Genomic DNA, 25,597 nt, shown 5'->3' on the forward strand with positions numbered 1-25,597 from the left:
CTTCTAAGTGGAGCCACAGATGCCTACACAGGTGGCATGTAGGTCCTCTGTTAGTGCACAGGCCTCATTTGCTTCAGCACTCACTTCCTTTGGGGCAGGGCACACACTCAAGGGCAACAGAGCCTGGTCAAGCCCGAACCTCAGGGCTTCTACTCCAACAACTGAGGAGCAGACCCTGTCCCTGGCAGGGTGGCAACAGCCATGGAGCAGAGAGGGGATCCTGCCTTACGCCCTGAACAGGCTTTAGATCCTCCAGCACCAACTGCCACCCCCCTCCCCCCCACCCCACCCCCTCCCGATCAAGAGGATAATGGCCAGCATACCCTGAGGAAAGATGTGGCTGGCATTCACACCAAAACCAGCCCTTGCCCCAAAGGCATTGGACACACATAGTCTGCACAGGGACACTCCCACATAAAAACATCCCTATAAGACTGTAGTCAATAACTATCTCTCCTAAATTCATAGAGAAAGTTAAGTAAAATGAAAAGGCAGATGAACTACTCTCAATTGAAAGAATAAGAGCCATTCCCTGAAAGAACAAATAATGAAAGAGAGCTCACCAGTCTACCAGGCACCAAGTTCAAAAAGGTGATAATAAAAATGCTAACTGAATTAAGAAGGATTATTGATAGGAAAGCAGATCACTGTAACAAGGAACTAGAAACCGTAAAGATAAACCAGTCAAAAATAGACAATTCAAAAAAAAATGGACAACTCAATTGCTGAGGTAAAAACCAACCTAGAAGCAACGAATAGCCAACTAAATGACACAGAAGAATGAATAAGTGATCTGGAAGATAGAATAATGGACATCACCCAATCAGAACAGGAGAGAGGAAAACAAATGAAAAAAAAGAAATATATGAGACCTATGGGATAATATAAAATGTGCCAACCTATGCATAATAGGAGTTCCAGAAGAAGAAATGGGAGAGAAGGGGATTGAAAATGTATGTAAAGAAATTATAGCTGAAAACTTCCCAAACCTAAAGAAGGAAACAGATATACAGGTACAGGAAGCACAGAGGGTCCCAAACAAGATGAACCCAAACAGACCCACATGTAGACATATCATAATTAAAATGGTAAAAGTTAAAGAGAGGGTTCTAAATACAGCAAGAGAAAAACAAAGAGTCAATTACAAGGGAACTTCCATAAAGATAACAGCTGATTTCTCTGCAGAAACTTTGCAGGCCAGAATGGAATAACATGATATATTCAAAGTCCTGAAAGGGAAAAACCTTCAACCTAGGATACTCTACCCAGCAATATTATCATTTAGAATAGAAGGAGGGATAAAGAATTTCTCAGACAAGCAAAAATAAGAAGATTTCAGCAATACTACACCTATCCTGAAAGAAGTATTGAAGGAGCTTCTCTAAATAGAAAAGAAGCAAGAATCTATAGGAAAGGGAAATATCACAATAGGAAAGGCAATATATAGTAAGGACTGAAGGTCACTTAAATGAGCCACATGTAGATTAAAAAACAGTAAAAAAATTGTATAAGTGATTATGATTACAATAAACAGTAAAAGAATAAGCATGAAGATAAAATAGAACATCAAAATTACAAAATGTGGGGGAGGGGAATATAAAATGTAGATCTTGTAGAATGTGTTTGAACTTGAATGACTGTTAGTTTAAAGCAAGTAGATATAGTTATGAGTCAACTTACTAGAACTCTGTGGTAACCACAAATCAAAAACACATAATAGGAGGACTTCCCTGGCAGTCCAGTGGTTAAGACTTCACCTTCCAATGCAGGGAGCCTGGTTTCGATCCCTGGTCAGGGAACTAGATCCCACATGCATGCCACAACTAAGAGTTCATGTGCCACAACTAAGGAGGCTGCATGCCACAACTAAGGAGCTGTCGAGCCACAACTAAGGAGCCCATGTGCCGCAACTAAGGAGCCCACCTGCTGCAACTAAATAGCCCACATGCTGCAACTAAGGACCAGGCAGGCTGCAACTAAGGAGCCTGCCTGCTGCAACTAAGACCCGGTGCAACCAAATAAATAAATAAATAAATAGAAAGATAAAGAAGGGCATTGTATACTGATAAAGGAATCAGTACAAGAGGAGAATATTATACTCGTTAACATACATGCTCCTAATATAGGAGCATCTACATATATAAAACAAATACAGACATAAAGGGAGAAATTGACAATAACACAATAATAGTAGGAGACTTTAACACTCCACTGACATCAATGGACAGATCATCCAGACAGAAAATTAATAAGGCAACAGAGGTCCTAAATGACATATTAGATTAGTTGGACTTAATTAATATCTACAGGACACTACATCCAAAAAAGAGTACACTTTCTTTCCAGTTGTACATGGAATGTTCTCTAGGATGGACCACATATTAGGTCAGAAAACAAGCCTCAGTAAATTTAAGAGAATAGAAATTATTTCAAGCATCTTTTCTGACCACAACAGTATGAAACTAGAAATCAACCACAGAATGAAAAACAGGAAAAGAACAACCACTTGGAGACTAAACAACATGCTACTAAAAAACCAATGTGTCAATGATGAAATCAAAGAAGAAATCATAAAATACCTAGAGACAAACAAAAATGAAAACACAGCTTTACAAACTCTATGGATGCAGCAAAAACAGTTCTAGGAGGGAAGTTCATAGTGATACAGGCCTTATTCAAGAAACAAGAAAAATCTCAAACAACCTAACCTACCAACTAAAAGAATTGGAAAAAGAACAAACAAAACCCAAAGTCAGCAGAAGGAAGGAAATAATAAAGATCAGAGAGGAAATAAATAGAGATCAAAAAAACAATAGATCAATAAAACCAAGAGCTGGTATTTTGAAAATATGAACAAAATTGACAAACCTCTAGGCAGACTCACCAAGAAGAAAAGAGGATCCAACTAAACAAAATAAGAAATGAAAGAGGAGAAATAACAACTGATACCACAGAAATACTAAAAAATCAAAAGAGCATACTATGAACAGTTACATGCCAACAAATTGGACAACCTAGAAGAAATGGACAAGTTTCCAGAAGCATAAATGCCATAACTGAATCAAGAAGAAACACATAATTTGAACATACTAATCACTAGAAGTGAGATAGAATCTGTAGTAAAAACAAAAACAAAAAAACAACCTCCCTGCAAACCAAAGTCTAGGACCAGATGGCTTCACTGGGGAATTCTACCAAACATACAAAGAATTTATACCTGTCCTTCTCAAACTATTCCAAAAAATTGAAGAGGAGGGAACATTCCCAAATTAATTCTATGGGGCAACCATCACCCAGATACTGAAACCAGACAGAGACACTACAGGAAAAAAATTACCAGTCGATAATCTTTGATGAATACAGATGCAAAAATCCTCAACAAAATATTAGCAAACCGAATCCAGCAATACATTAAGAGGATCAAACACCATGATCAAACTGGATTCATTCCAGGGTCACAAGGATAGTTCAGCATACTCAGATTAATCATTGTGATGCACTGTGTTAACAAAAGAAAAGATAAAAACCACACGATCAACTCAACAAATGCAGAAAAAGCATTTTAAAAAAAGTTCAGGGGCTTCCCTGGTGGCGCAGTGGTTGAGAGTCCACCTGCCGATGCAAGGGACACGGGTTCGTGCCCCGATCCGGGAAGATCCCACATGCTGTGGAGCGGCTAGGCCCGTGAGCCATGGCCGCTGGGCCTGCACATCTGGAGCCTGTGCTCCGCAATGGGAGAGGCCACAACAGTGAGAGGCCCATGTACCACAAAAAAAAAAAAAAAAAAAAAAAAAAAATTCAGTATCCATTCATGATAAAAACTCTCACCAAAGTGGGTATAGAGGGAACATATCTCAACATAATAAAAGATGCTTATGACAAGCCTACAGCCAATGTAATACTCAACAGTGAAAAGCTAAATGCTTTCCCACTAAATTCAAAAACAAGACAAGGATGCCCAATCTCATCACTTCTATTCAACATAGTATTGGAAGTCCTAGCCACAGAAGTCAGACAAGAAAAAGAAATAAGAGGTATCCAAATTATAAAGGAAGAGATAAAACTGTAACTATTTGCAAATGACATGATACTCTACATAGAGAAACCTGAAGTCTTCACACAAAAACTATTAGAACTAATAAATGAATTTATCATGGTAGAAGGATACAAGATTAATATACAGAAATCTGTTGTATTTCTTTATACTAATAATGAAATATCAGAGAAAAAATTTTTTTAATTTCATTTAAAATCACATCAAAGAAAAAATAACTAGGAATAAGCTTAACAGAGGAGGTGAAAGACCTATGCACTGAAAAGTACAAAACATTGAAAAAGGAAATTGAAGATGATTCAAAGAAATGGAAAAATATACCGTGCTCTTGGATTGGAAAAATTAATATTGTTAAAAATGTCCATACTACCCAAAGCAATCTACAGATTAAATGCAATCCCTATCAAAATACCTATGACATTTTTCACAGAACTAGAACAAATAATCCTAAAATGTATATGGAACCACAAAAGACCCAGAATTGCCAAAGAAATCCTGAGAAAAAAAGAACAAAGCTGGAGGTATAATCCTTTCAGACTTCAGACTATACTACAAAGCTGCAGTAATCAAAACAGCATGCGATTGACAGAAAAACAGACATATAGATCAATGGAATTGAATAGAGAACCCAGGAATAAACTCATGCACCTGTGGTCAATTAATCTACAACAAAGGAGGCAAGAATATACAATGGAGGAAAGATATCTCTTCAACAGGTGATGTTAGGAAAGCTGGACAGCTACATGTAAATTAATAAAATTAGAACATTCCCTGACAACATATACAAAAATAAATTCAAAATGGTTTAAAGACCTAAGTGTAAGACACGATACCATAAAACTCCTAGAAGAGAACATAGGCATAACATTCTCTGACATAAATCAGAGAATTTTCTCTGTTTTCTACTGAGCCCGCATGCCACAACTACTGAAGCCTGAGCACCTAGAGCCTGTGCTCCACAACAAGAGAAGCCACTGTGATGAGAAGCCCTTGCACCACAACGAAGAGTAGCCCCTGCTCACTGCAACTAGAGGAAGCCTGTGTGCAGCAACAAAGACCAAATGCAGCCAAAAATAAATAAATAAATTTATTTATTTATTTATTTAAAAATAAAAACAAAGAAAAGAAGCTTACAGTCACCAAAGCGGGTGGGGGACAAATTAGGAGTATGGTATTAACACATACAAACCACTCTGCATAAAATAAACAATAAGAATTTACTGTATAGCACAGGGAATTATATTCAATATCTTATAATAACCTATAATGGAATATAATCTGCAAAAAAATAATAACTGAATCACTATGCTGTATATCTGAAACTAACACAATATTGTAAATCAACCATACTTCAATTTAAAAAATGCAAAACCCATTCTTAGCTTGTAGACTATACAAAGACAAGCAATGGGCCCAGTGTGGCCCACAATATGTGGGCATAGAGAGTCATCAGGAAGTATGTTTAATGTTGAAACATTGAAAGTTTTCCTTTAAAATGAGGAAGAAGAAAATGGTACCCACTTTCACCATTATATTTTTCATTATTATATTTTCACCATTATATTCAGCTACAGACTAGAAGTGTTTGTCAGCACAGTGAGCCTAAATATATATATATATGTATATGTATATGTGTGTATATATATGTATATTTTTTCAATAGATGTATATATATATAGAGAGATTTTTGAATAGAAAGGAAGAAACAACTGTCATTTGCAGGTGTTATAATTGTATATTTTGAGAATTAAAAGGAAAATACAGAGAAATTATTGGAATTAAAAAGAGAATTTAACAAATTTCCTGGATATAGAAACAATATACAAAATCATAGAAAACAGCAAAAACAAACAGAATTTTTAAAAATAAGATACTGCTATAAAATGTTTAAAAATATACTTAGTTTTGCTGATCTTTTCCTAACCTTTTAGAGTAGATGCTGGTTCATTAAGTTGTAGCCTTTATTTTGATAATATCTGCATTTAAATTTCTCCCTAAGTACTATTTCAGCTATATCCCACAAGTTTTGATATGAAATACTTCTGTTATAATTTACTTCTAAAATGTTACTAGTTTTCATTAGAATTTTGGTCTTTGTCCTTTAGGTTATTTGGAAGTATAATACTTAACTTTCAAACAATGGGCATTTTTTACTTCTTGTTACAGTTTTCTAACATTAGGGTCTGGAAAAGACTGAATTTGCATAATCTGAAGTGTTATTCTTTTTTTTTGCTGTACGTGGGCCTCTCTCTAACTGCTGTGGCCTCTCCCGTTGCGGAGCACAGGCTCCGGACACACAGGCTCCGCGGCCATGGCTTGCGGGCCCAGCCGCTCCGCAGCATGCGGGATCCTCCGGGACCGGGGCACGAACCCATGTCCCCTGCATCGGCAGGCGGACTCTCAACCACTGCGCCACCAGGGAAGCCCTGAAGTGTTATTCTTAAAAGACTAAATATGGTGTATACCATACACCACTATGCTATATATGTATCTCCCCTTTAATCAGGGTAGAAATCATCCACCTAAAATGAATGATTGGAAAAAATTAATGTTATTACATCATCTTAAAAATAAAAGATTCTGGTATTCTGCCCACCACTTCCACAGTAGGAGCTGGTTCCAAGGACTTGCCTTTAGAGAGTAATGTGATGTGGAGACCACCTGGACCGGAGACTCTGCTTCATTATCTTCAAGGCAAGAAGAGGCAGCATGACAGTGGCCCTGTTGGTAGAAGACTTGATTTGGCACCTGAGTCTACTTCTTACTACCTATGTACCTGGGGCAAGTTTTCTGGTCGCTCTCAACTTCAGTTTCCTAATCTGGCTAATTGGGAGTACAGGGCCCTGGCTCATCCTCCCACAGCCCCCAGTGAGGAAGGCAGAAGAACATTCCTAGAGTTGGGGAGAGAGCAGCGTTCTGCAGAGCTAGGCAGCTCAGAAACAGTCAAACTTTTCTCTAGGCCAAAAGGTCAGAATCAGAAAAGTCTGAATGAAAAATTCTGGAGCAGAAATTCTGAGGTGCAGCCCAGCAACCTGTGTTTTCACAAGCCCTTGAAGTGGTTCCTATGCCCTAAAAATTGAGAGTCACTGATCCACTCCATTCTGTTGCTTTGCTCCATATTCGGCTGAGTCCAAAATAGCCATATGGCTGACAAGGTCTTGGTGCTCTGGCTGGCTGTCAGACCTGAGCCTCGGAGGTGGGAGAGCCGAGTTCAGGACATTGGACCACCAGAGACCTCCCGGCCCCATGTGATATCATTTGGCAAGAGCTCTCCCAGAGATCTCCGTCTCAACCCAATGACCAGCAAGCTACAGTGCTGGACACCCCATTCCAAACAACTAGCAAACAGGAACACAACCCCACCCATTAGCAGAGAGGCTGCCTAAAATCATAAGTTCACAGACACCCCAAAACACACCACGGGACACAGCCCTGCCCACCAGAAAAACAAGATCCAGCCTCATCCACCAGAACACAGAACACCAGTCCACTTCACCAGAAAGCCTACACAAGCCACTGAACCATCCTCATCCACTGTGGGCAGACACCAAAAACAACAGGAACTACGAACCTGCAGCCTGCAAAAACGAGGCCCCAAACACAGTAAGTTAAGCAAAATGAGAAGACAGAGAAATATACAGCAGATGAAGGAGCAAGGTAAAAACTCACCAGACCGTACAGCTGAAGAGGAAATAGGCAGTCTACCTGAAAAAGAAATCAGAGTAATGATAGCAAAGATGATCCAGAATCTTGGAAATAGAATGGAGAAAATACAAGAAACATTTAACAAAGACCTAAAAGAACTAAAGAGCAAACAAACAATGATGAACAACACAATAAAATTAAAAATTCTCTAGAAGAAATCAGTAGCAGAATAACTGATGCAGAAGAACAGGTGAGTGACCTAAAAGATAAAATAGTGGAAATAACTACTGCAGAGCAGAATAAAGAAAAAAGAATGAAAAGAAATGAGGACAGTCTCAGAGACCTCTGGGACAACATTAAATGCAACAACATTCTAATTATAGGGGGTCCCAGGAGAAGAGAAAAAGAAAGGGACTGAGAAAATATTTGAAGAGATTATAGTTGGAAACTTCCCTAATATGGAAAAGGAAATGGTCAATCAAGTCCAGGAGGTGCAGTGAGTTCCATACAGGATAAATCCAGAGAGAAACATGCCAAGAAACATATTAATCAAATTATCAAAAATTAAATACATGGGCTTCCCCGGTGTTGCAGTGGTTGAGAGTCTGCCGGCTGATGCAGGGAACACGGGTTCGTGCCCCGGTCCAGGAAGATCCCATATGCCACGGAGCGACTAGGCCAATGAGCCATGGCCACTGAGCCTGCACATCTGGAGTCTGTGCTCCGCAACGGGAGAAGCCACAACAGTAAGAGGCCCGTGTACCGCAAAAAAAAAAAAAAAAAAAAGAAAAAAAATTAAATACAAAGAAAAATTAAAAACAGCAAGGGAAAAGCAACAATTAACATACAAGGGAATCCCCATGAGGTTAACAACTGATCTTTCAGCAGAAACTCTGCAAGCCAGAAAGGAGTGGCAGGACATATTTAAAGTGACGAAAGGGAAAAACCTACAACCAAGATTACTCTACCCAGCAAGGATCTCGTTCAGGTTCAACAGAGAAATTAAAACCTTTACAGACAAGCAAAAGCTAAGAGAATTCAGCACCACAAAACCAGCTCTACAACAAATGCTAAAGGAACTTCTCTAGGCAGGAAACGCAAGAGAAGGAAAAGACTTAGAATAACAAACCCAAAACAATTAAGAAAATGGTAATAGGAACATACATATCAATAATTACCTTACATGTAAATGGATTAAGTGCTCCAACTAAAAGACACAGACTGGCTGAATGGATACAAAAACAAGACCCATATGCTGTCTACAAGAGACCCACTTCAGATCTAGGGACACATACAGACTGAAATTGAGGGGATGGAAAAAGATATTCCATGCAAATGGAAATCAAAGAAAGCTGTAGTAGCAATTCTCATATCAGACAAAATAGACTTTAAATAAAGACTATTACAAGAGGCAAAGAAGGACACTACATAATGATCAAGGGATCAATCCAAGAAGAAGATATAACAATTGTAAATATTTACATACCCAACATAGGAGCACCTCAATACATAAGGCAAATACTAACAGCCATAAAAGGGGAAATCGACAGTAACACAGTAATAGTAGGGGACTTTTAACACCCCACTTTCACCAAAGGACAGATCATCCAAAATGAAAATAAATAAGGAAACACAAGCTTTAAATGATACATTAACCAAGATGGATTTAATTGATATTTATAGGACATTCCATCCAAAAACAGCAGATTACACTCTCCTCTCAAGTGCTCATGGAACATTCTACAGGATAGATCATATCTTGGGTCACAAGTCAAGCCTTGGTAAATTTAAGAAAATTGCAATCGTATCAAATATCTTTTCTGACCACAGTGCTATGAGACTCGATATCAATTACAGGAAAAAATCTTTAAAAAAACAAACACATGGAGACTAAACAATGCACTACTGAATAACCAAGAGATCACTGAAGAAATCAGAGGAAATCAAAAAATACCTAGAAACAAATGACAACGACAACCCAAAACCTATGGGATGCACCAAAAGCAGTTCTAAGAGGGAAGTTGATAGCAATATAATACTACCTCACGGAACAAGAAAAATCTCAAATAAACAACCTAACCTTACACCTAAAGCAATTAGAGAAAGAAGAACAAAAAAACCCAAAGTCAGCGGAAGGAAAGAAATCATAAAGATCAGATCAGAAATAAATGAAAAAGAAATGAAGGAAATGACAGCAAAGATCAATAGAACTAAAAGATGGTTCTTTGAAAAGATAAACAAAATTAGTAAACCATTAGCTAGACTCATCAAGAAAAAAAAGGAGAAGACTCAAATCAGCAGAATTAGAAATGAAAAAGAAGTAACCACTGACACTGCAGAAAGAGAAAGGATCATGAGAGATTACTACAAGCAACTATATGCCAATAAAATGGGCAACCTGGAGGAAATGGGCAAATTCTTAGAAAAGCACAATCTTCTGAGGCTGAATGAGGAAGAAATAGAAAATATAAACAGACCAATCACAAGCACTGAAATTGAAATGGTGATTAAAAATCTTCCAACAAACCAAAGCCCAGGACAAGATGGCTTCACAGGAGAATTCTGTCAAACATTTAGAGAAGAGCTAACACCTATCTTTCTCAAACTCTTCCAAAATATAGCAGAGGGAGGAACACTCCCAAACTCATTCTATGAGGCCACAATCACCCTGCTACCAAAACCACACAAAGATGGCACAAAAAAAGAAAACTATAGGCATGTATCACTGATGAACATAGATGCAAAGTCCTTAACAAAATACTAGCCAACAGAATCCAGCAGCACATTAAAAGGATCATGCGGGCCTCCCTGGTGGCGCAAGTGGTTGAGAGTCCGCCTGCCGATGCAGGGGATACGGGTTCGTGCCCCGGTCTGGGAGGATCCCATATGCCGCGGAGCGGCTGGGCCCGTGAGCCATGGCCGCTGAGCCTGCGCGTCCGGAGCCTGCGCGTCCGGAGCCTGTGCTCCGCAACGGGGGAGGCCACAACAGTGAGAGGCCCGCATACCGCAAAAAAAAAAAAAAAAAAAAAAAAAAAAAGGATCATGCACCATGATCAAGTGGGGTTTACCCCGGGAATGCAAGGATTCTTCAGTATAGTAAATCAATCAATGTGATACACCGTATTCACAAATTGAAGGAGAAAAACATCATCATCTCAGTAGGTGCAGAAAAAGCTTTTGACAAAATTCAACACCCATTTATGATAAAAACTCTCCAGAAAGTATGCATAGAGGGAACTTACCTGAACATAATTAAGGCCATATATGACAGACCCACAGCCAACATCATTCTCAGTGGTGAAAAACTGAAACCATTTCCACTAAGATCAGGAACAAGACAAGGTTGCCCACTCTCACCACTAATATTCAACATAGTTTTGGAAGTTTTAGCCACAGCAGTCAGAAAAGATAAAGAAATAAAAGGAATCCAAATCAGAAAAGAAGAAGTAAAACTATCACTGTTTGCAGATGACATGGTACTGTACATAGAGAATCCTAAAGATGCTACCAGAAAACTACTAGAGCTAATCAATGAATTTGGTAAAGTAGCAGGATACAAAATTAATGCACAGAAATTTCTTGCATTCCTATACACTAATGATGAAAAATCTGGAAGAGAAATTAAGGAAACACTCCCATTTACCCTTGCAACAGAAAGAATAAAATACCTAGGAATAAACCTACCTAAGGAGACAAAAGACCTGTATGCCGAAAACTATAAGGTACTGATGAAAGAAATTAAAGGCGATACAAACAGATGGAGATATAGCATGTTCTTGTATTGGAAGAATCAATATTGTGAAAATGACTACTACCCAAATCAATCTACAGATTCAGTGCAATCCCTATCAAACTACCAATTGCATTTTTCACAGAATAAGAACAAAAATTTCACAGTTTCTATGGAAACACAGAAGACCCCGAATAGCCAAAGCAATCTTGAGGTAGAAAAACAGAGCAGGAGGAATCAGGCTCCCTGACTTCAGACTATACTACAAGTCCACAGTAATCAAGACAGTATGGTACTGGCAGAAAAACAGAAATATAGATCAATGGAACAGGATAGAAAGCCAAGAGATAAAGCCACACACGTATGGTCACCTTACCTTTGATAAAGGAGGCAAGAATACACAATGGCAAATGACAGCCTCTTCAATAAGTGGTGCTGGGACAACTGGACAGCTACATGTAAAAGAATGAAATTAGAACACTCCCTAGCACCATACACAAAAATGAACTCAAAATGGATTAAAGACCTAAATGTAAGGCCAGGCACTATAAAACTCTTAGAGGAAAACATAGGCAGAACACTTTATGACATAAATCACAGCAAGATCCTTTTTGACCCACTTCCTGGAGAAATGGAAGTAAAAACAAACGTAAACAAATGGGACCTAATGAAACTTAAAAGCTTTTGCACAGCAAAGGTAACCATAAACAAGACGAAAACACTACCCTCGGAATGGGATAAAATATTTGCAAACAAAGCAACTTACAAACCATTAATCTCCAAAATATACAAGCAGCTCACATAGCTCAATCTCAAAAAAACAAAAAACCCAATTGAAAAATGGGCAGAAGACCTAAATAGACATTTCTCCAAAGAAGATATACAGATTGCCAACAAACACATGCAAGAATGCTCAACATCAGTGATCATTAGAGAAATGCAAATCAACACTACAATGAGGTATCACCTCACCCTGGTCAGAATGGCCATCATCAAAAAATCTACAAATAATAAATGCATGAGAGGGTGTGGAGGAAAGGGAACCCTCTTGCACTGTTGGTGGGAATGTAAATTGATACAGCCACTATGGAGAACAGTATGGAGGTTCCTCAAAAAACTAAAAATAGAACTACCATACGACCCAGCAATCCCACTACTGGGCATATACCCTGAGAAAGCCATAATTCAAAAAGAGTCATGTACCACAATGTTCATTGCAGCTCTATTTACAATAGCCAGGACATGGAAGCAACCTAAGTGTCAATCGACAGATGAATGGATAAAGAAGATGTGGCGCATATATACAATGGAATATTACTCAGCCATAAAAAGTAATGAAATTGAGTTATTTGTAGTGAGGTAGGTGGATCTAGAGTCTGTCATACAGAGTGAAGTAAGTCAGAAAGAGAAAAACAAATACCGTATGCTAACACATATATATGGAATCTAAAAAAAGAAAATGGTTCTGAAGAACCTAGGGGCAGGACAGGAATAAAGATGCAGACGTAGAAAATGGACTTGAGGACATGGGGAGAGAGAAGGGTAAGCTGGGATGAAGTGAGAGAGTGGCACTGACATATATATACTACCAAATGTAAAATAGGTAGTGAGAAGCAGCTGCATAGCACAGGGAGAACAGCTCAGTGCATTGTGACCACCTAGAAGGGTGAGATAGGGAGGGTGGGAGGGAGAAGCAAGAGGGAGGGGATATGGGGATATATGTATATGTGTAGCTGATTCACTTTGTTATACAGCAGAAACTAACAGAACAATGTAAAGCAATTATGCTCCAATAAAAATGTTAAGATAAATAAATAAAAAATAAAAGATTCTATTAACCCTAGTCATTTTAAGCATTAAGAATAATTCTGTTTTGTAGATAAGAATTCCCGGCCACAAGCATACAGTTAAAAATCTAGGTTTACTTGCCTCCTTAAAATGAAATTATTATCTTAACCAACAGTTTTTTCATAGAGTCTATCATTTTTAAGCATATGTTAGTTAACTGTTCTTTTATTTTAATTAAATGTTACAGGATATGGAGCCTAGTTGATCATGCACTAATAGCAAGGTGTAATATGGAAGAACCAATTCGTTGTGCAGCTGTAAATGTAGATGGGATCCATCTTGCCCTTGGAATGAAGGATGGCTCATTCACTGTACTTAGAGTAAGGTATGTAATAGGGTAGAAGTAGAAAGAGAGAGTAAATTTCTCTTAAGTGAGATAGAGTGCATAGTACTTACTTTTACCCATTTCCTTTAACCCCCTCCCTTCTTATTAACATACATTTTCTCAAATATTAGTTTCATTAAGTATAAAAAATGTTTATAAAAATGGCTTTGTCAGAAAATTAAGTTAACTCAAAACCCTTGGTTTGGGGTATTAAGAATGCTTAGTAGATTAATGACTAAAATTTTGAGTTAAATTTGGGTCTTGATTTCCATTTCTTGGTAGTATTGATTTTCAGTAATGATCTTCTGACATAGAAGAGGGAGAATGAGACCTTGAAACTGTTAAAAATGAGTGAATGGTTTTGTTGTTATTTGCAGATTTATGCTTTGAAAAAAATGCCTGCATCTCTCCCTTTGGGTAATTAGGAAAGTTTAAAGAATTTGTTAAAGCAGTTAACATCTTTTGTTGGATTATAGATATGTTGTGTTATTGCATTCAGTTGAATTCTATACAGCCATTTAAAAATTTGCTGTAGGGCTTCCCTGGTGGCGCAGTGGTTGAGAGTCTGCCTGCCGATGCAGGGGACACGGGTTCGTGCCCCGGTCCGGGAAGATCCCACATGCCGCAGAGCGGCTGGGCCCGTGAGCCATGGCTGCTGGGCCTGCACGTCCGGAGTCTGTGCTCCGCAACGGGAGAGGCCACAACAATGAGAGGCCCACATACCACCAAAAAAAAAAAAAAAAAAAAAAAAATTTGCTGTAGATCCACACGTGTTCACGATGACAAGTATCTATGAAATTTTTCACATCTAGTTTAATGAATCGTAGGACCATCCACCCAGTTGCCCAATCCAGAAACCATTGATTCATTTCTCTCCTTTGTCTCTCATGTCTAGTTAATCACTAAATTCTGGAGAACCTAATTCCTAAATAGCTCTCAAATTAATCTACTTCCTTCCACTCTCACCACTGTACTCTTTTATAAACTTTTGCCATGTCTTACCTGGATTGGTGGAATAGCATCTCAGCTGGTCTCCTTACCTCCTATTTTGCTTCCTCAAGTCCTTTTTACACTCTACAGTTACAGTGATGCCTTTTAAAACACACTTGTTTGCATCCCTCCTCTTTCTAAAGTATGATAAAAGCATCGCACTGTCCTTAGGATGAAGTTCATAATTCTTAACATAGCATATCCTGCCCATCTCTCTAGCCTATTTCTTTCTACTGCAATCTCTTTCTTTTAGCATGTATAAAACATCTTTCATTTTTTCAGATACATCATGTTCTCTTGTACTTCTGAGCTGCTATAGATATGACTCTTCTTTCTGGGACAGGTTTCTATAATGAGATATGCTGAGATTTTTCTCTTAATCTAATTTTTTATTGTGATAAAACATACATAATATAAAATTTACCATTTTAAACATTTTTAAGTGTAAAACTCAGTGTCATTAAGTACATTTGGGTGGTTTTACAACCAAGAGTTTAAGATGCATGTAAAACACCTGAGAATTTCTATCAGATAGTTGGTATGCATTAAAAATAGTGATTGTTATTTTTTCATTTGTACATTTACTTGTCCTTTCAATTATTGTATGCAAGAAACTGGGTGAATAAGTTATCTCTAATAAGTCAGTATTTTAGCAACTCAAAAATATTCTTTTTTTGGGGTAAGGGAGGCATGCATCGCACAGCTTGCACCATCTCAGTTCCCTGACCAGGGATTGAACTCTGGGCCATGGCAGTGAAAGCCTGGAATCCTAACCAATAGGCCACCAGGGAACTCCCTCAAAAATATTCCTAATCCTTCTTAATTTACCTGGTCATTGTTTCTTCTTGGTTTGCTGTGTATATTCTCCATATCATAGAGCAGAATTTATAAGTATAGCAGTAGTAAAGTGCCCTCACAGGAGTGGTTATGTTATGATTAGAGGAACATAGCATAGATTAGAAACTAACACACTGGTTCTTAAGTTGGGGTACAAGGTGATGTGCCAGGGCAAAATCATATAACTTCTTAGAACGTCTCTTTTCCTTGTGATAAAAATGTTAATTTTATATTAAAAGAAACACTAATATCATGGAGTCAAATGAAAAATTGCAAATATTTTTCAAATTAGAAGATATATATGAATACATATAAAACTTTGACTCGTGGTGGGCTGCATGGTATTATCAACATCAAACTCTTCAGAGGCGCTAATTCATTCTCATAAGTAATTTGGGAGACTTCAGTGGAAGAGCTTGGTGAGCATGGTTAATAAATTATGCTAAAGATGGAGTAAGTTTTCCTGCAGTGTATGGGGTAGACTTTAGTTGTAAAAACATTAACGTTGCCATTTTAGATTCTACCAGTCGCTAGCCAGTTGTCTTTTCTGACAGTGTCACAGCTGAGTCATATCAACTTTAAAAGGATTAGGACAGTTTTTCCCCTAACTAATCACACATTCATTTAATTTTTTTTCAACATATTTATATTTTGTCTGCCTCATTTCATGGGAGCAATAAGTTCTGAAAGTTGTTTCCTGGCTTTCAAAAAGTAACTCTTTGTATTTGTCCATTATTTTTTCACATCAAAGGTGTTTTTGTCTCTCTGCCCCCACCAAGAGCACTATTAAAACATGCTCAAATATGTCTTATCTTAAAATTCCTACCTCGAGCCTGAGGCCCTCTTTGGTTATATCACATCTCTACTCTCTTCTCTTTCACAGTAAAAATCTCAAAAAACTGCCTATTTTACTATCTCTCTTTCCTTCCAATTAACTTATCAACTTTCTACCCCCATTCCAATTTAGCTTTTGCCTTCATCTTTAAATTGGAAAACCCTCACTAATAGTGCCCTGTAACTAAAACCAGGAGATAGTTTTCAGTTCTCATCTAAATTGATTCTCAGCAGTAAATTTGACCCCTTGAACAACTTGCTCCTTCTCAAAACATTCTCTTCCCTGGCTTTAGATATTAATTCTCTTTGTCTTTGCAGCCTCTGGCTCCATTTTCTTTATATGCTAATTATCTTCTGCCTACCCCGTAAAATTGAAGTGCCTCAAAGCTCAGATTCTAGGCTTTCTGCTCTTTTTTACTCTGTATTTTCTCACTAGGTGATCTCATCCTGCCTCTAGCTTCAGTTACTACCCATAGCCTGATGATCCCGGATGCATAGTTCTAGCCCTGTTATCGCCTCTAAACTCCAGTCATGCATATCCAGTTGCTTATTTAACATCACTTGGGTATCTCAAAGACATCTGCAATTCAGCATGTCCAAAGCTGAACCCAGCATCCCCCCTCCCAAACTGATCTTCTGTCTCTGGGCCCTATTCTGTCCATTTTCTTGTATAAGCCAAAAACCTAGGCATTATCATTGATACCTCTCTCTCTCTCTAACCACCATTGTTTTTTAACATCTTTATTGGAGTATAATTGCTTTACAATGTTGTGTTAGTTTCTGCTGTATAACAAAGTGAATCAGCTATATGTATACATATATCACCATATCCCCTCCTTCTTGAGCCTCCCTCCCACCCTCCCTATCTCACCCCTCTAGGTGGTCACAAAGCACTGAGCTGATCTCCCTGCCCTATGCATCTGCTTCCCACTAGCTATCTATTTTACAGTTGGTAGTGTATATATGTCAATGCTACTGACTCACTTCATCCCAGCTTCCCCTTCCTTGCTCCCCTGTGTCCTCAAGTCCATTCTCTACATCTGTGTCTTTATTCCTGTCCTGCCCCTAGGTTCATCAGAACATTTTTTTTTACATTCCATATACATGTGTTAGCATATTTTTTCTCTTTCTGACTTACTTCACTCTGTATGACAGACTCTAGGTCCATCCACCTCACTACAAGTAACTCAATTTCGTTTCTTTTTGTGGCTGAGTAATATTCCATTGTATATACGTGCTGCATCTTCTTTATCCATTCATCTGTCTGTGGACACTTAGGTTGCTTCCGTGTCCTTGCTACTGTAAATAGTGCTGTAGTGAACACTGTGGTACATGACTCTTTTTGAATTATGGTTTTCTCAGGGTATATGCCCAGTAGTGGGATTGCTGGGTCATATGGTAGTTCTATTTTTAGTTTTTTGAGGAACCTCCATACTGTTCTCCAAGGTGGCTGTATCAGTTTACATTCCTACCAGCAGTGCAGGAGGGTTCCCTTTTCTCCACACCCTCTCCAGCATTTATTGTTTGTAGATTTTTTGGTGATGGCTATTCTGACCGATGTGAGGTGATACCTCATTGTAGTTTTGATTTGCATTTCTCTAATGATCAGTGATGTTGAGCATTCTTTCATGTGTTTGTTGGCAGTCTGTATATCTTCTTTGGAGAAATGTCTATTTAGGTCTTCCGCCCATTTTTGGATTAGGTTGTTTGTTTTTTGATATTGAGCTGCATGAGCTGCTTGTTTATTTTGAAGATTAATCCTTTGTCTGTTGCTTCATTTGCAAATATTTTCTCCCATTCTGAGGGTTGTCTTTTTGTCTTGTTTATGGTTTCCTTAGCTGTGCAAAAGATTTTAAGTTTCATTAGGTCCCATTTGTTTATTTTTGTTTTTATTTCCATTACTCTAGAAGGTAACCACCATTTATAATCCATCACTACATCCTGTTGATTTTACTCACCTGATGAATTGTCTAGGAGCATTTTAGTTAAGGTTTGTGAATAAGATTAGAATGATAATATCTTTAACATATACTAAATATAATAGTATGGATTGTGCATATAATACTGTATATTTCAGATCATTTCACTTCTTTCTGAAGTCTGAGCAACCATCATCTGTAGTAGTCTTCTAATTGGTCTTAATCCTGCTGTTATACTCCTTCAATTTGTTTTTTACTCTCGAACCAGATTAGTGATCTGATTGATTCATCCCACCCTAGCTTATATTTACAAGTTAAGGCCAAAAATCTTTAGATGTATGAGAACTTTTATAATTTTCCCTTAGTCTTCCTTACCAGACTCTGCTCACATCAAAGCCCCCTTTGCTTGTTTCAGTACCACTACACTGGGCTTCTCAAGCTGAGCTTGAATGCTTTCTCTTGCCATCAGCAATTTCACATAGTTTTAGCTCTGCTGCAGTGTAGGCTTTTTCCTCCCAGTTCCTGTCTTCTGCTGAGCTAAGTCTCATTAATTCCTCAGAATGAAGTTTAAACTCCACTGCTTTTGGTCTGTTTCCTCTAACTCCTTCACCTAGGAACGGTTCTTCTGTTATATGCTCTATCAATATATATGCTCTATTAATATTGTGTACTTTTACTTTTGTGATGTGTTACAGACTGCTAATGTATGAGTATTCCCAGGCTTTGGCCTCCCTCTGCTTCTTAAAGAAATCACAGAATTTGCATACCAGTTTCCCAGAAGACTTAATTCAGAATTTTTAGAAGTCAATACATTTTCATCTAATAATAGTCTTCTTACCTGTAAATTTGTCAAAGAAACATCTTTGTCAGAGAAGATAGTTATAATTCATAGTGTTGATGTAATAACGTAATACATACTATAAACTAGTCAATCAGAATCTCTTTCCATCACTGTTGGTTTCTTCTCTGTGTGCGTGTGTTGGTTGGTGGACAGGGCCACAGTGGTAGAAAGCAAGAGACAACCTCAGATATCCACACTTATTTCTCTCGTTAACTGGGAGCAGTTAAGTCCCTAGAACAAAAAAGCTGTAAAAAAAAAAAACCAAAATAATTTTGAAGAATTTTCCAGGAGCATTTTAACTAATGTTCATGATTGATACTGGAATGATTATATTTTAATAAAGAAGGCATAAAAAGGAAAAGCTATCAAATAGTGTCTTAGATGTTTTCTTAAAAATCTTGCTCCATATAGATATAGATGAATGGCTGGATGTACTAATGGATGGCTGAGTGGATGGATGGATGAATGGGTATGAAGAAAGGGAGGTAAGATGCATGGATTTAATTAAAACTGAAAGGAAGAAGTCACTGGGAAAGGTAGAAGTAGATACATTATTCTGTGCTTAGGAAGAGGGCCTTGAAAGTTGCAGGGTCTAAGGCAAAAGTGACGTTGAGCAGGAAAGCTCTTTTAAAAAGTGCTTTTTTTTCCTTCGTTTATTTTGTTTTGTTTTGTTCTGATTCCCTTTTGTAGTTAAGGGGATGATTTTCATCTCCTTCTTTATATGATTAACACCAGGGTAAAGCCCAAGTTCCTTGGCAATGTATCAGATCTGTTACACACTGTCCTCAATTTATCTCTTTAACCCCATCAAGTCACTGCTTTTCCCACTTACCTTGTATCCACGTTGTATTATCTACTGTTCTTCAAATGTGCCATGTACTTGCATTGCTCATGCTGTGTCTTCTCTCTGGAAAACCTTCAATCTTTCATACTTAGCCAGCCCCTCAGGTTTTATGCTCAAATAGGTATCACTCTTCCTTGGTCCCTTCCTGCCTTTAGTCTTTTAGTTATTGATTGATTGATTGCCACGCTGGGTCTTCGTAGCTGTGCGTGGGCTTTCACTAGTTGCGGCAAGCCAGGCTACTCTTCGTTGTGGTGTGCGGGCTTCTCATTGCGGTGGCTAGTTGCAGCACGTGGGCTCAGTAGTTGTGGCACGTGTGCCCTAGAGCACGCAGGCTTCAGTAGTTGTGACGCATGGGCTCGGTAGTTGTGATGCACAGACTCTAAAGCACGTGGGCTTCAGTAGTTGGGGCTCGCAGGCTCTAGGTCATGGGCTCAGTAGTTGTGGTGCGCGGGCTTAGTTGCTCCTTGGCATGTGAGATCTTCCCAGACCAGGGATCGAACCCGTGTCCCCTGCATTGGCAGGCAGATTCTTAACCACTGCACCACCAGGGAAGTCCCTGCCTTTAGTCTTAATCATTTTTCAGTATTTCTTATAGAACTTCACACATAACCTTTTGAGCACTCACTACATTTTCTCAATTATAAAGTATAATTACTTTATCTGTCTCTCACAGAAGATGAGTTCATCTTTGTATCCCATATGCCTAAAACAGTTAAATACTTAATGTTACTGAAAGAAATATGAGTTTGATTGCTTTAAATTGTCCATTTAGAAACTAAAAATTGGGAAATAACCATTTAAGCTTTTATTCTTGAATTATCTGTTGATAACCTTTCAGATGGGTAATGCAAAATTTATTTGGAAAAAGCCCCTGGCACTAGTTAGAAATAGAATTCTCACTTCCTCCTGCCCCTTCTCCCTTGCTGCCTCTCTCTTCTCCGCCTCTCCACCAACTCCACATGTTTGGAAACTCAGTAGTGTTTAACTAAGTGTTTACCCATTTTTATGGCTATTACCAGTACCTGTTATTATTCTGGAAAGTCAGTTATAAGGCATCATTAAAAAATATATATATTTAACTTTGCTGGCTGACATGGTCGCTAATTGGGAAGAATTTGTATTCTATTAAAAAAGGTCAAAGAGGTTGAAATAAAAGTAACTAGTGGTGGGCTTCCCTGGTGGCACAGTGGTTGAGAGTCTGCCTGCCGATGCAGGGGACGCAGGTTCGTGCCCCAGTCCGGGAAGATCCCACATGCCACAGAGGGGCTGGGCCCGTGAGCCATGGCCACTGAGCCTGCGTGTCCGGAGCCTGTGCTCTGCAACGGGAGAGGCCACAATGGTGAGAGGCCCACGTACCGCAAAAAAAAAAAAAAAAAAAAGTAACTAGTGGTATCTATATAAAGATATACATTCAAATGTATTACTGAAATAATGCAAATCAATTTCTCCTTTATTTCCTGGATGCAATTTTGTACATTTGCTTCATTACAAAAATTTAATTTGAAAATCATGGCTTTTATAATTAAGCATTTTTCATAAACTCAGTACTTATAAGGAACTTCATCATAAAAATCCATGACTTTATTTCCTTTATTGTATGACTCCAGAAATTTAGTATGAATCTCTGAACTACTTAAAATTAAGTAATTTAGGAACTGAAATTTAACATTTTTCTCTACTTCCAGCATATATTGTCCTATATATTTCTGTTCAGCAAAACTATTCCTGAGTTAATACTGCTTGTCTCATTTACATTTGTTTTATGGTTTATAAATACTTGATACAGCCTCACAGTCATTTTAGACACATTTGAAAACTGAACTAATTCTGTAGTGATGTCTTTGTGTATGGTCTCATTTTTTTTCTCTTTACAGAGATATGACGGAAGTTGTACATATTAAAGATCGGAAGGAGGCAATTCATGAGTTAAAATATTCACCAGATGGAACTTACCTTGCTGTTGGATGCAATGACAGCTCAGTTGATATTTATGGAGTTGCTCAGCGTTATAAAAAATTGGGGGAATGTGTTGGATCACTTAGTTTCATCACTCACTTGGACTGGTCCTCAGACAGTAGATATTTACAAACAAATGATGGGAATGGTAAAAGACTTTTTTATAGGATGCCAGGTAAAAATTTCCTATAAATTATTTATAATTTGTAGATTTTTAGTTCCTTTAAAATATCTTAGAATTTCATTAGAGGCAGAGTGTAAGTTACGTTTGATTATAGGAAATCAAAGAAGATACAAGCTAATATTTCAGGCATTGTGATCTTTTCTCTATGGCTGCCTTATCATTTGAAATCCTTTTGGTTCTTAATTAAAACTTAATTGCTTGGAGGATCTAAGACCTATTTTATGTTGAAGTCCATGCCATATGAGTGGTATATGGTAAAGTCCTAGTGTATATTAGAAAGTCAAAATGCCATTTTTAATGGGTACAACTAATTAACTAAATACAACTGATACAAATGTCTGACTATAAATTGTTTGGGTTTTTGTTGTTATCTCAGACTTTGCAAATATTAATAATATAGCTAACAAACTAATTTTGAAAAACTGAATTTTTATCAAAGATTTAAAAAGAGAAGAATAAAAACAGAACCATCAAAATATTATCTCTCAGCCCTTTATTTAGTATGATGCTTAGTGAATTAGTCACTATATTAAAATAAGTTATTTAACAAGAGTAGCTGCATATTTAAATTAATGCATCTCTCCAAAAATTTTCATTAACAATCTGTATGTAATGAAGATTGACTGAATCCTGAAGTCCTATTACCTAACATAAATGTATTACTTGTCACTCATCCTTCCTTTATGATCCTTTCAGTTATCTTTCTCAACCGTGTATCTTCTTAGGTTTCTTTTCAATACCTGATTTGCCACTTTCGTATAGCTTTTACTTTTCCTTCTAACTTACCCCATTGTGACTGATCTGTAGCATGAGTTTAATAGGGTTCAGTTTTACTGTCCATATGGGTGAACCTGCTAAGCTACATCATCATCAAATCTATATGTCTCTGAATCAACATAATTTTGGTAGTGGCTTTTTAACAACTCCTTGCACTTAATTTTCTCTTTTCCTTACTATATTCACCTACCTATTCATGTATTCTCCTTTAACAGGATGGAGAAGATATTAAAATTTTGGAGTTTACCATGTTATCAGTACAGGTTATGCTTGAGTAAAAATCAAAGGAAATAACTTCTTAAATTAATACTATGATTTATTTTTAGGAGGAAAAGAAGTGACAAATAAAGAAGAAATAAAAGGTGTTCATTGGGCTTCATGGACATGTGTTTCAGGCCTTGAAGTAAATGGAATTTGGCCCAAGTATTCAGATATCAATGATATAAACTCAGTAGATGGAAACTATATTGGCCAAGTTTTAGTTACAGCTGATGACTATGGAATTGTAAAATTATTTCGATATCCTTGTTTAAGAAAAGGTATCTTTTCTTTCAAAATATTATTAATTAACCTCTGTCTTATAAAAGACTTAAGTTCTGGGCTTCCCTGGTGGTGCAGTGGTTGAGAGTCGGCCTGCCGATGCAGGGGACACGGGTTCGTGCCCTGGTCTGGGAAGATCCCACTATGCTGTGGAGCGGCTGGGCCCGTGAGCCATGACCCCTGAGCCTGCGCATCCAGAGCCTGTGCTCCGCAACGGGAGAGGCCACAACAGTGAGAGGCCCGCGTACCGCAAAAAAAAAAAAAAAAAAAAAAGACTTAAGTTCTTACAGAAAATTAGTCTTAAATAAGAGGTACCTTTTAAAATATGTGTGCTGTTGGTTTGGTGAAGGATTTCATGAAAATGAACAGAATTAGTTACAGTATTTTGATAATTCACAAATTATTGTCATGTTACATTTGGATATGAAGTTTTTATTAGAAAATTATTTTTGAATTCATATATTATGAATGGACTAATAGTTTACATCTTTCTTTTTAAAGGATCATTTTTCTCCCCACTTCCAGAATTGCTTCATATAGTTGGGATATACAATGATAGTTATACTTTTCTTATGGCTTATTATCTTTAATCATTTAACTTGTTGAACATATATCTTTTAGGAGACATTTTTCTTATGTCATTTTCTCAAGAATTCTGATTAAGTAGTCAGCTGTGCAAGTACAGGTCACAGTTTGGAATCAATTGGTTTGTTTGTTGGTTTTTATCTGAGAGTGTGTTTTTGCTTAAAATCCTTAACATGTATTGTTTTGACATTTATTTTTCATAACTTAGGGTGGGAGAAAAATAAGGGGTCTTATCACTGGTTATTTTCTATATATAATATGTATCACCTCTTTTTCTTGGATCTCTTTTAAAGTGATGATATTAATCATTTTGTTAATAGACCTGAGAATAATTAAATGAAATGCTCTATTAATCATTTAGTTGTTCCATGCCTTGTTCCAGAAAGTATTTGAGTCAGCTTATAACAAGTCCATAAGTACTAAAATAATTATATGAGTAAATAATTCATACCAGGGGAAGTATAAATAGAAATACTATATTAAAATCAGGTAAAGAAAATGTTTGACATTTTCTTCTTCAGTAGTCAAACATCAAAATTGAATCTGAGCTTCCTGGAAACCAAAAATAAAATAAAGCAGGGCACAAAATAATTTTCACTTTAGCTATTTAAAAAAAAAAAAGCATACTTACTACTCAGAGAAAGCCAAGTTTCTTCTGAGATTTAATTTTCAAAGAAGTCTCTCATAATATAGGGCCTTAAATTAGGTGCACTGAGTGTATTCATAGAGTATCAACATCTGTAGCAGATGCGGTCATGATTTTCACCCAGTTGTTAATAAAAGCTGTTGGACAAATGTTAAAATGCAATTTAGTAAAAAGGTAATTTTGGAAACAGCAGAAATAGTTTTATTCAAATAGTTTAGGTAGTCCCCTTGATGTTAAACTTAAGGGCCCAAGTTTCCCAGAAGTCTAGACTGGTAATTGCTATACCTCTACAGTAAAGTGGTGAGTTCCAGATCCTGCCAGCTATGCCATGTTGTCAGTTCCTGCCTGCAACATGTCAGCTTCCTAGGTGCATGTGAAAGTACCTCCATAAGTAATGCTAAGGGTGTTAATAAAGGCTAACTAAATCTCTAGCAATTGAAGTACCGTATTTCTGTATCCCACCACATAGCCAGGACATGAGAGTCACCAGGCACAACAAATTTTATTGTGACTCAAAATGATACTTGCCTAGTTAGAAGGTGTGAGATTTAGTAAGATTAATCATGGTAATATTAATCTTAGACATTGCTTCTACTCACTGTTTCATATACTGACCTCTGCAGAAAAAGAGTAATTTTCTGAGTTTTCTTAGTCAAATGAATGGGATTTACTCACAAGCTTTATCTTCTGCAACAGGGAAGACAATATTTTTGTTGCTCAATAATTTTGTTTCATTCATAAAATATGTAGTAGTCTTCTGAATTGCTGTAGGAATATTTTACCCAAGTCTTTAAGAAAAGTTAGTCTTGTTCAGTTACTGCTTCAAGAATATAAATTGTTTTTCTTATTTTCTGTTTTTTTTTAGATTTTTGCTAGACATTTATTTTATGGTAAGGGTTTTTATTTCTAGGCACTTGTGAGTCAGCTTGAGACTATGCGTAGGTAATTGGGAGAGAAGAAGACAAAGATTAGTAGGAGTATTTTAAGATTCTGTATTTATTGAATTTACATACTTGCATAAAGCTAGTAGTATTACTAGAAA

At 37.3% G+C, this 25,597-nt stretch overlaps 1 protein-coding gene across 3 annotated transcripts in view; it reads left to right on the top strand.

Moving 5' to 3' along the window:
• EML5 (EMAP like 5) overlaps positions 1-25,597 on the top strand; it is a 164,124-nt gene that overhangs the window by 53,762 nt on the left and 84,765 nt on the right. For all 3 annotated transcript variants that reach the window (XM_060097957.1, XM_060097956.1, XM_060097955.1), the window contains exons 8-10: positions 13,465-13,602; positions 21,742-21,998; positions 23,111-23,323. In XM_060097957.1, coding sequence (XP_059953940.1) covers positions 13,465-13,602; positions 21,742-21,998; positions 23,111-23,323 — 608 coding nt within the window. The remainder of the gene's footprint in view (positions 1-13,464; positions 13,603-21,741; positions 21,999-23,110; positions 23,324-25,597) is intronic.

Source organism: Mesoplodon densirostris, chromosome 4 (assembly GCF_025265405.1).
Source record: "Mesoplodon densirostris isolate mMesDen1 chromosome 4, mMesDen1 primary haplotype, whole genome shotgun sequence".
In the NCBI taxonomy this organism is placed as follows: domain Eukaryota; kingdom Metazoa; phylum Chordata; class Mammalia; order Artiodactyla; family Ziphiidae; genus Mesoplodon; species Mesoplodon densirostris.